The sequence below is a fragment of the Carassius gibelio genome, chromosome B12 (genome assembly GCF_023724105.1).
Source record: "Carassius gibelio isolate Cgi1373 ecotype wild population from Czech Republic chromosome B12, carGib1.2-hapl.c, whole genome shotgun sequence".
NCBI classification, from domain to species: domain Eukaryota; kingdom Metazoa; phylum Chordata; class Actinopteri; order Cypriniformes; family Cyprinidae; genus Carassius; species Carassius gibelio.
The window spans coordinates 12,842,471-12,855,098 of record NC_068407.1 but is presented as its reverse complement, the minus strand read 5'-3'; the positions used below and the strand labels follow the sequence as shown (position 1 = coordinate 12,855,098).

The window sequence follows — 12,628 nt, the reverse complement described above, 5'->3', positions numbered from 1 at the left end:
CGCAAGAAAGTCAGAATTACCTCTTCTCCTAGGTTCACAAAATGGTCGTTGCTTTTCGGTTGTAAGTAATCTTAAAGATTTCTAAATGCATCTACTTTCAGAAGGCCAAATAAAGGATTTTGCTTTTGCCTAGATACACACAGCATGCATCTCCCTGACATGGCTGTTTCAACACTAACTGTGGTTACTGAAACCACGCCTTCTTTCTTTGTGTGACCATTTGAGGGGCATTATGCAAATATTTCCACATAGTGATGTAGTCATGCACTGTACTGGCTCCCTATCAAACATTGTATAGATTTTAAAATATTGCTTATTACTTATAAAGCCCTGAATGGTTTAGCACCTCAGTATTTGAATGAGCTCCTGTTACATTATAAATCTCCACGTCAGCTGCTTTCTCAAAACTGAGGCAATTTGATAATACCTAGAATATCAGAATCAACGGCGGACATTGTTCGGGAGGCAGACACACTCTTGCAGTTTAAATCTAGATTAAAGACCCATCTCTATAACATACTAATATGCTTTTAATATCCAAATATGTTAAAGGATTTTTAGGCTGCATTAATTAGGTAAACTGGAACCGGGAAAACTTCCCATAACACCCAATGTACTTGCTACATCATTAGAAGAATGGCATCAACGCTAATATTAGTCTGTTTCTCTCTTATTTCAAGGTCACCGTAGCCACCAGATCCAGTCTGTATCCAGATCAGAGGGTCACTGCAGTCACCCGGATCCAGTACGTATCCAGACCAGATGGTGGATCTGCACCTAGAATCAGAATCAGAATCAGAATCAAGAAAGGACCTCTACAGACCAGGACATCTACGTAGAGCCCCAGATACAAATCCCCTGTAAAGACCTTGTCTCAGATGACCACCAGGACAAGACCACAAGAAACAGATGATTCTTCTGCACAATCTGACTTTGCTGAAGCCTGGAATTGAACTGCTGGTTTCGTCTGGTACGAGGAGAACTGGCCCCCCAACTGGGTGATTCTCGCGAAATTAGACTTATTAGGTGTCATGAAATATTTTGATGATAGAAGTAAATGCTATCAGAATAAGAAGGATACAGTTATAAACATATCTTTTCTGATCTCCTTTCACTTAAAAAAAAGGGGGGGGAGTCGTGGCCTAATGGTTAGAGAGTCTGACTCCCAATCAAAAGGTTGTGAGTTCGAGTCCCAGACCGGCAGGAATTGTGGGTGGGGGAGTGCATGTGGGTGGGGGGAGTGCATGTGCAGTTCTCTCTCCAACTTCAATTCCACGACTTAGGTGCCCTTGAGCAAGGCATCGAACCCCCAACTGCTCCCCGGGCGCCACAGCATAAATGGCTGCCCACTGCTCCGGGTGTGTGTGTTCACTCCTCTGTGTGTGTGCACTGAGTATGGGTCACCATACTTGGCTGAATGTCACGTCACTTTCACTCTTCATCTACTATTTTGCATAAATACCAACTTTTTTTTTGTTCACATTTAAGGAAAATTTCTCATTACCGCAACGTATCCATGACTGGATTTGGCTTCTTTGAGGTGGAATTTTTTATAATTCAAAAATAAAAAGTGAATGTTATACTAGTTTACATTTACAGTAAATAAACATGGTATTTGGTGATCATTGGTAAATGTAGTAAAAATAATAAGGAATATAAATGTGTCCAAGACCAATTTTCTCATCCTCCACAACAATTTTCAGTCATTGTTAAAGTCCTCATGGAACTTACATTTTCGAGGAGGGACATCATTTACTGTGACACTCAAGATGGCTACCAGGTAAGCAGTTCTTATTTTTTTTCTCCAGATAAAAGTAAAAAATTTGTTTTTCATAGTACCTACACAACTTTTTAGTTCTCATTACCGAATGAGTTTGTGAAGTTTTAAAAAATGTTGCCGTTTTAATTTTTTGATAACTATATACCCCATTATGGTCTAAATATAAAAAGAGAGGGAAAGTTTAGCTAACCCTCATTTAGCTTCCACAGTAAGCAAAAATGTTTAAGGTCACTCATCCTCCGCAACACCATTATCATTCACCGCAACAATTGAAGGCCTGTTGCGGTGGAGATACTCTCGGTAATGAGAAACAGACTTATGAAGGAGGTACGTGCACTATAACTCTTGCTAATTTCAATATAACTTGATATTTGCCTTAAACACTTCTTGAGGAGATTGCGTAAACAAAATAGCTATTACAACCCCCCAGGGGTCACAAATTTTTCATTTTTATGAAGTGCTTCCACAAAAAGCAGTATGAATGCAGTATAGGACACCTACTATAAATGTAATATTATTTAATATTTTTACGGTGACATAATGTATTTCTATGTCTTTTTTTTTTACGAAATGTTACATTCAATCAAGATGGATATTATACTGTATATTTTGTTCCAGGCAAGCATCAGTTGAAGGCAACAGTGAAAGACAGGCTGGCAAAGCATAGCGAACAAAATATACAGTAATTCAGTGTTACTTGAGGAGTACAGAAGAAAGGAGAGAGAAAAGTCAGGGGACAGGGTGATAATAGGGAGAAAATATAACTTGGATTAATTGTTTTGAGCAACACTTGCACTCATTCCCACACAGACGCACACACACACACACACACACACAGATGCTGACATGAAAATGTGAAGGCTGACATAATTGTACAGTATATACTATATTGTGGATACACACACTCTCTTTCACACACATCACACACAGACGTGTGTGTGCATGCTTACACTCACACGCGCATGCACACACACACACACACACACACACACACACACACACAAAGTTTGTATTTATGTCAGTGCTTACTGCATTTCACCTTTCATAATTTTTTATTTTTCAGGTATTAGAAACGTAAAGAAAATGGTTAAATGAAGACTACTCAGGACCTCACAAGTAGGCAGCATTAGAGAAGAAAAAAAAATTTGGAAGAAAAATTTGGCAAAATATTACAGGAAAAAAAAGCAAGACTTCTAGATCTAACCCCAACATCTTCATTACATGAGACAGAAAATTCCTTTGGAAATTAAGAAAATAACAGACAGGAACTAGACACAAATAATGAAAGTCTGAACAGAACACCAGCAGAAGAAAGTTCAGACCTGACAGGGCCAATTGAGGCATCCACCCCCTAGAGAACACGGCCAGTCATTAAAAAAAAGAGCGGGCATCAAGGACTGGGGCCACATTAAGAGCAAAACTATAGTATGTTGAAGAGAAACTTGGGGCAAAGACAACACAACTGCTGACACTAAAGAGAAAAATTAGAAGGCTGGCGGCTAATAGATCAAAAAGTGCAATGCTACCAGCAAATATTTCACAGAGGGTCAGTATCAGAGAGGCTGAAAAGGGACTGTGACAATCAATAGCAGGCGGAAATAACTTGGCATGGTTGTGAGCATGTTCCTACATTGGGATGATGTCTCAACTATCATAAATGGCAAGTCTGGAGAGATTTGTAGCAAGGGACAAATTTATACAAAAGAGCACTCACAGACATTTTGGCAAAACTCCATCAACGCTTCCTTGTTGAACGTCCTGAGCAAACAGTGTCCAAAGCTCATTTCTTTAGATTGAGGCCATTTTGGATTATTAGGCCTAAAAGTTAAAGACAGAGAGACGTGTGCATGAAAAAGGCACGAGAACATTAGCTTTAATTAGAAAGAATGCAACAACTGGGTATCATTTAAACATCAAGCCCAGAGGATCTTTTGCAGTCCAGTGTGTGTGACACTGGCAACATGTCCTGCATGTACGGCAGACGTCAAAAATGCATTGAAAAGACCTTTCCCACATCCTTAGATCCTCTCACTCAGGGGAACACCGTCATCTGGCAAGAGTGGATCACAAGGTCTGTCACTGTAACAAAGACCCTCAAGGATGGATCTACAGAGGAAAGACGGACAAAGAAAACAGTCCTCGAAAAGCGTGCCTCATCCATTGAGCGGGTGCTGGCCCTAGCAACAGAACACCTTCCTGGTTTTGCCATTCACATGTTTAATGTTGCTGCTATTTAAGTTCTTCATATTAAATTATTCTCAGAAAAAGGTTGTGTGTTCAATGTCAGGACCAAAGAGTTTTAGATAAACTAAAATCTTTTTACAAGAGCACATGATGCTGTTACATTTAAATGTTTCTCAGGACCACATGATGATATATAACATTGAAAAAGTTCTCATCACATAGTTGTATGTTTACTAAGAATGATGAAATGTATACTGATTGTTGTATAATTGTTAGTACTACAGTGTAGGTTACATGACATGATTCTTAAGAAGATGATAAGATTGTAACTTGTTAACACAAGGCATGGTACTGTGATGATTACGATAAATGAGAAAATGAAACACTGTTTATCAAATAAATGTTCATTTAAAAATTGTATGCGTTTAAAGGCATCAAATCTCTTTGTCAACAGTGAATGTGTGAGCTGAATCTAATTTCTGAAACGTTGATCCTCATTAACGAAAAGGCATTTTCATTACCGCAACATGTTTATTTTTTACAAATTAAGCAATAATTAGATAATCATATTTTGTTTATCATATTATACAACACTACTTATTTAAGGTATGCTACATGACAAATGTGTATGGTATCTTTTAGTAAAACTATTAAATAAAAGAAATGTTTTGGTAATGAGAGAAAATAAGGAAATTACAAAAAATAATAAATATGAAAAGTAGTCTCTCCACAGTTTTACATAGCTATGAGCCTGAGTAATATAATTTAATTACAATTTTAAATTTAATTTACTTCAACATTAGCCAAAAAAAACAAACAAACAAAAAAAACGAACCATATATTTAATGTAATGCCATGATGCGGTAATGATAATTTTTTATGGACTTCATCTAAAAAATGTAAAAAGTATATAGGAATTTATTTTTTTTAATTTTCTAGAAATAATGGTTATAGTAAGTTCAGACCTCCATCTTATATGTGCAAAAAGAAAATTGGCTTCAAGGGCATTTTAAAAATTCTGATGCTAGACACCTTCTATATCTAGATTTCATGAGAATCACCCAACTGAGCCTGGTTTCTCCCAAGGTTTTTTCTCCATTCTGTCACAGATGGAGTTTCGTTTCCTTGCCGCTGTTGCCTCTTGCTTGACTTCATCTACAGTGATATCATTGACTTGATTGCAAATAAATGCACAGACGCTATTTAAACTGAACAGAGATGACATCACTGAATTCAAAGATGAACTGCCTTTAAGTGTCATTTTGCATTATTGACACACTGTTTTCCTAATCAATGTTGTTCAGTTGCTTTGACGCAATGTATTTTGTTTAAAGCGCTATATAAATAAAGGTGACTTGTCTTGACGTGTGGGCCTGTTTGAATGAGACTTTTTAGGGGGGCGTAGCAGAGTCTTGACTTTTATAAAGAATATCTCTTTGGATTTGAGACTTTAGTCTTTGCAACATTACAGATCTTTTTTAAGGCACCAAGAGCTTGTAACACCCCAAAGAGGAAGGAAAAACTAAAATCGCATCATATGACCCTTTAAACCTTTTCACACTAAACTTACAACCACAACTGTATAGGTGATAATTTCACAGACTGAGCATCTGTGAAATATATTTAATAAAGTGTATGTGTTTTTTTTAAGACACGTTTGGTGAGGTGACAGAGTGTGATTTACAAGAACAGCTTAAACTCTATTCTATTTGAAAGTGTGGTTATGTGGATTATAGATTCAAATACCATTTTAAGGAGAGTTCAAGTTGAATTCAGTGACTTCAGTGAACCTAAAAATGTGTATTTTTTTTTTACTTGTATGTGTATATATGTATTTATTGCTCATTATTATACATAATATAAATAGTGAATCAGAAGTCTGGAAATGTTTAGTAGAAAATTCAGTAGTAGTGCTTTAGCTTTACTTACTCTAATGATTATAGTGCATGTTAGTTCAAATCCTTGTTAAATATAGTATGAACTAAACTGAACTAAAATTCAAAATCTGCTAGTATCACCCCTTCTAGCTGACAGATGTCTATCTTACATGTCGACACTGTGCTTCTTTAAGTTACTAGTATGAAAAATAGGCGAATGATGCATGTTATTTTATTATTTTTATAAATAAAAAACACTTTTTGTTTTATATTTTTCATTTATGTTTAAACCCGGCCCAGATCAGTGCAGGCCATAGGACAATAAAGTCATTCGTAGCAATAGGCGGACTGTAATCCAGAAATAAACAACTGGTTTGATGATGTAATACATTTGAATAGGTAAATTATAAAACGGTGAATCTTTCACATGAATGGGGCCAGAGTGATGACATGAGTGGAAACTGGTCATGAAATATGCAGAACGCCTGGGCTGTTATTAGCATCATACTGACTTGTTGCATGCTGCTTTATCTAGTGCTTTGGATGAATCTTTCTGAACAGTTTTACAGGTAAGAAAATTTGTAAATCTTTTGCTAATTTTGTAAATTTGTCTTATAAGGTGTACGTTTGATATTCTAATGACCGGTATATGGGATTTATTACTGTTTTATTAGATATTTGTCTGTCTGGATTACCACAAAAGTTTATTCCTGTTTTTGCTACACACTTTCCTCTTAATTAGCAAAACTGTCATCATTTCTGCATCAATTTTATCATAACTTGTAATTCCTAGTTTGTACAGTGAAAAACCCATTTACTCCACTGAGCAAGAAATCAACATAACACCCATTCCAGTTCTCTATAAGAAAAATTTTACAAAACTTCCAGTGTGGGATTTTGAAGACTTTTATTTGCGAGACAATGAAGCAAGAGATCCTGTAAGTCCTTCTTCTCTAACACAATTCTCACTGTGAAGTTGTGAAATCATTTTAATCCTTTGAAAAATAATAATAAATCACATTTTACTGTAGACCTGTCCAAAGTCCCTTTACAACACAGAGGATCTCAAGTTCAAGGAGAAAGTTCTTCCTGACATTCAGCTGTGGCTGTACAAAGGTCTACTCAACATAACAGAATGGAATCGATTAGCACACTTCAACAATCCCTTCGGCTTCATGGAATACAAGTACAATGGTGATAACCTGGCAAATGAAAGATTTGGCATAATATGTGTGTGTAGAGTCTGTAGATGTGTGTGTGTGTTTGAGAAAGGGGTGCAGCAGGTCGTTATCTTGATGTCTTCATTAGCTTAGTGTCATTGGAGTATAGCACTGTAAATAATGGAAACAGGTGAGTTTTTTTCTTTGTTCAAAGAAACATTATGGCTTCAGTGCAAGCTTAAATCATTTGTGGTATAATGTTGATTTTATCCCACATTATCTTTTCAAGTCACCAATTAATTTTTTTTTAAATGAATATTGCAGTGTTTATTATAAAGGATTTATTCATGCACATCATATTTTTTTTTTAAACTTCATCTGTGCTTGTAATTTTTAAATAATATAACTTCCCCTCCCCCTTGCAATGACATTTTATTTATGAGATCCCAGCAATAGCAAACGACATTTAGGGACAATAGGAGAGAAAACATTCTTTTAACTTCCATGCTAAAAATCGAGTTTTGTGTTATAATGGTAGTAAATGTAGTCACTCTTTCAGTACTGCAGCTGAAAAACATGTGTTAGCATTATTTTACCTTACCTTTGTGTGAACATCTGGTTGGCATTATTCAAATCTTTCCACATAGTGATGTAGACGTGTGGGGGCGTGTTAGAACAAGCAGTTTTAGGGGGCTGTTGACAAGTCTTAACTTTTATAAAGAATATCTCTTTGGATTTGAGACTTTACAGATCTTCTTTATGCACCCAGAGCTTGTAACACTCCAAAGAGAAATTAAAAATTATAAATCGCATCATTTGACCCCTTTAAATGTTTCACTATAATCTTGATTTAAAAAAGGAACTTTTTTCCCCCTTTTCTTTAAATAACCATTAGTCCACAAACACTGTAGATTTAGCTAAACTTGCACACTTGAAGTAAAGGAATAGTTCACACAAAAAATGAAAATGTGTAAAAATAAAATAAAATAAAATAAAAACTACTCATCCTCAGGCTATGATGTAGATGAGTTTGTTTCTTCGTTGAAACAGATTTGGAGACTTTATCACTTGCTCACCAGTCCTCTGGAGTGAATGGGTACCATCAGAATGAAACTGCTGCTAAAAAACATCACAATAATCTACACAACTCCAGACCCTCACTTAACATGTTGTAAAGTGAAAAACTGCATGTTTGTAATAAACAAGTCCATCAAGATGGACAGATTAAACACTTAACAAGTGAAGACTAAAACGGTACAAATGTCACAAATACAAAGGAGGATTCAGTAGCGAATGTGAAATAATTTGTTTTGAAGAGAGTCAAATAAAGCATGTGCAGGAAATGAGTTACTCTTGGTAGCGCAGGAACACAGCAGGCAGCCGTTGATATCCCAGGGAACATGCAATCCATAGGAGAACCAAAATCCAGTTAGACGAAGAACAGGAACACAGCGGTAACACTAACAATCTGACAACACATGACAGTTAGCGCAGGTCTCAAATAGCTGAGCTGATGAGCTACAGCTGGCACTGACCAACCAGTCAGCAGAAATCACTGATACACCCACTCACACACACACACACACACACACACACACACACGTACACACAGAACAAAAATGAGTCAGTGAACCCATGAACCGTGACAGTATGTGGATTTTGCGGACATTAGGGATGGACTCAAGGAAGAGTTATTATGGATTATGAAGTTTAATTATTGAATGGACTGGAGACATTTGGATTACTTGTAGATTACTTGTGATGTTTTTATCAGTTATTCGATCTCTCAATGGGATGGCACCCATTCACTACAGAGGATCCACTGGTGGATGTAATGCTAAATCGATGAAGAAACAAACTCATCTACATCTCGTATGGCCTTAAGGGTTTGTACAACTTCAGTAAGTTTAATTTTTGGGTCAACTTTTCCTTTAGATGACCTACTGTCCCTATATGCACTTTACATTTCATAAACTGTGTTTTTCTGTCTTTCACTGAAGAGATAAAAAGAGCAGTGGATTTGATACCAAAGCCCAAGTCTTCAATATTACTGCCTGTGCATGAAAATTCAAAGGATGGCTGTATCCGCTGTGCTGTTGTGGGCTCTAGTGGCATTCTCAATAACTCAAAGATGGGCAAAGAGATAGACTCCCATGATTATGTTTTTCGGTAAGAGCTAAAACATGTTAACGTTTAATAATAAAATTATTTAGCTTAGTCAAATATGGCTAGGGAGAGTTGATAACTGAATTAAATAGTTATGTTAATGATAATGCATGACAATAACAGCCTGCTTTACTGAGGTCTTGACTGTGTGTGTTCTGAAACAGAGTAAATGGGGCTGTTACTCAAGGTTACGAGGAGGATGTTGGAAACAGAACATCAGTTTATATACACACTGCTTTTTCCTTGTATTCCAACATTCTGAGTTTAAAAAAGTATGGCTTTAACAGTGTTCCACAAGATGAGGTCAGTATATTCTACACTGGACTCTATCTTAAAAAACTAATATTCCATACAATTTGCTTGTGCTGCTGTGTTCTTCATTGAAAATTAATTATATAAATACACAAGCTCACAAGGTTTTTTTGATCCCCCCAAAATTTCATTTTTTAATAGGGTATCAAATATGTAATGATCCCTGAAGGCCGGAGGGACTTTGAGTGGCTCCAAGGCCTTTTGCAGGGAAAAGAAGCCAACGGGTCATTCAAGGGTGTGAGGTACAGTATCCAGCTCTAGTTTTTCAAACCATGCCAGAATAGCATTGCACCAGAGGCTCTATCTCAGCATGAAACAAAAAAAACCCATTTGAATTTATTCTCGCATAGGCCACTGAAATATTTCGAAGGGAAATTTAACGAGGGTAGATTCTATGTTCTTCACCCTGACTTTCTTCGATACATTCGCAACAGGTAACATTTATGTAACTAGTGAGCAGTCTGTCTAATCATACAACAATCTAAGTGTGATCTATCTCTTTTCAATGACTCATGTTTTTTTTAAAAAACAGATTAATGCCTTCCAAACAAATGCAGGGCATTCACTGGTCATTGTACCGACCGACCAATGGAGCGTTTGCTTTGTTCTTGGCTATTCACACATGTGATATTGTAAGTAAACGCAGTAGTTATTTTCTATTCGTTCAGCTTATTCATCAAGTTGTTTAACACTGGAAGTACTCTTAAATACTATTTTCTGTTCTCATTTTATAATCGTATTGGACATAAATTACTAATACCTTATAAGTATTACTTGAAAATGCTTTATTGTTCAATATCAGGTGGACGCCTATGGATTTATCACAGAAGACCACCATAAGTACTCCAACTATTATTATGAAAAGTTAAAAAAAACAAATGTAATTTTCTATATCAACCATGACTATGGACTGGAGATAAAGACTTGGAAGAAACTGCATGACTCTGGAATCATTAGACTTTTCCAAAGACACTAACACATCGAAAACAGAAGAAGACTCTTTGTTCTGTCAACAGGCGTTATTTTACAATTCTTGGACAAAAATGAAATGAAACATCTGTAATATGCTCCAAGTGAAAGATTGTACTATCAGTTTTACCTTTTTTGTTTTTGCTTTTTTAAAAGGTGAGGAAGGTGATATTTAAATTTTAAAATTGTCTTGGTTTGTTTGTTGGATCTTTGTTCTTCATTACATTAAAAATTCACAGCGTATAAATTGGATTTTTATTCATATTTACTGCATATTTACTGCATATTTTTATTCTAATGTCTATTTTCTTAAAGAATATGTTTTTCTCATTTATTTTTATCTATATCTACAGTATACTTTTTATAGCTCATCCTATCTAACAAATGTTCTTCCAGAACTGTGTATTGATAAGCATCATCAAACTTCAGAAACAACATGAATGAACATGACAGACTAATACAAAGTTGTTTTCTCATTGATTTATCTAAAGTAGCATACTTCTTTGGAAGACTTTGTTGTTTTAACTACAGTTTGTTTAAATTGTAATCTGACAGTACAAATTCAATGCATCATTAAACCATGTGTTTATTTTAGGATTGGGAGAGAACAGAAGGGAATATTTGTCAGGGTGTCATTAAGACATCCCAGAAATATTGATAAACTGATAGAGCTTTGTGGGGTGAGATGGTTCAAAATTGGTCAAAAGTCTTATAAGCAGTTACAGAAAATGTTTAGGTGACTTTCTTCACCTTGCATGTGAACGATTACTGAATGTATTCAATAAAAACTCAGAAAATACACGGATCTGTATTTTTCAGATTGTCTATAATTGTTTGAAAAAGACGAATTATGATTTTATGAATAATAATCAGTGTAGAAATGTTGATATTTTAAAGGGTTTACAAACTTATTCTTGCCACATGCCAGAAAAGCAAAGCTAAAGACTTTGAAGAAATTGTGTGACTCTAGAATCAATAGACTTTACCAAAGACACAAACGCATCAAAGACAGAAAGAAAGAGACTGTATTCTGATAGTCTTTGTGAAGAACAAACTGTATCTGAACATTAATCTTTTATGTGTACTTTTTTTACAAGATTTTTTTCCCCAAAGCCAACTCTTTTAGACAGCCATCTCAGTATTCAGTGTCTAACCCTTGTATGTTGCGGGTCAATTTGACCCCTTTAGATTTCTAGTTGTTGGAAATACTGGTTAACCTATGTTTTTTTCTTGATAGTTTGTGACTTTTTCTCATTTATCATCATAAACATGCATGCAAAGTTTCAACATGCTGGTGTTTTTTTGACATATACTAACATAATTACTATTATGTTCGTGACGTCCGCGCGTCAATTTGACCCTCATATTTTAATGCTCTACTGACCCAAAATAATAAAATTTATTGGATATATTTTGTTATTTTATTTTTCTACTACCTTATGAAGCAAAAAAAAAAAAAAAGGTTTTCCACACTTATTTCAATAGAGAAAAATATTTTGTCAGCCACAGATGGTAAAAATGAACTATCACTTATTTTTTCAAGCTACCTGAAATAATATTAAACCTTTTTCTTTTGTGTGACTTTTTCTCATTTATCATCATGAACATGCATGCAAAGTTTCAACATGCTGGTGTTTTTTGACATATACAAACAAAATTACTATTATGTTCGTGATGTTCGCGGGTCAATTTGACCCTCATAGGTAGCTTTTCAAAAGCAACTGTACAGACACAAAATAAAAAACATTTATTTTATGTATCTCAGGGCATCAACTCCAGTTCTAAACAGTAAGTGTATCTAAAAGTGCTCTAACCCTAACTAAACACACTTCAAAAAGCTAAATCATGGTGTTCAAAATGAATGGCAAATTACAAATGACAAACCTGAGCTACCCAGAGAGATTCTGAACATGGTGGGGCAGAAACATGCATTCATCAGAATTAGTTTTCTCTGAAAATGCAACAGTGGTTTCCTACTGCCCCAAAAGAAACAAGAACGTCCTTGTGATGAGTACGATGCACAGAGATGCATCACTGAGTGCAAGAGAGGACCTGAAGCCAGAAATCATACTGGACTATAATTCCACGAAAGGAGGGGTTGACAATTTGTGAAACCGTCTGACTTTTTAAAAACACAAACACATCAAAAGCAGAAGGAGGCTTTCTATTCTTTTACAGTC

At 35.6% G+C, this 12,628-nt stretch overlaps 1 protein-coding gene across 2 annotated transcripts; it reads left to right on the top strand.

Annotated features, from left to right (window-relative positions):
* The first annotated feature begins 6,190 nt into the window (after positions 1–6,190).
* LOC127969154 (alpha-N-acetylgalactosaminide alpha-2,6-sialyltransferase 1-like) lies at positions 6,191–10,508 on the top strand. Of its 2 annotated transcripts, XM_052570923.1 has the most exons (9): positions 6,191–6,410; positions 6,635–6,779; positions 6,873–7,035; positions 9,002–9,170; positions 9,332–9,470; positions 9,621–9,721; positions 9,830–9,913; positions 10,012–10,111; positions 10,282–10,508. In XM_052570923.1, the coding sequence occupies exons 1-9, from the start codon at positions 6,316–6,318 to the stop codon at positions 10,453–10,455; spliced, it is 1,170 nt and encodes a 389-aa protein (XP_052426883.1). In that variant the 5' UTR covers positions 6,191–6,315; the 3' UTR covers positions 10,456–10,508. The 2 variants fall into 2 exon arrangements, with proteins under 2 accessions (XP_052426883.1, XP_052426884.1); XM_052570924.1 differs by lacking the exons at positions 6,191–6,410; positions 6,635–6,779; positions 6,873–7,035 and adding an exon at positions 7,086–7,191.
* Positions 10,509–12,628: the final 2,120 nt, after the last annotated feature.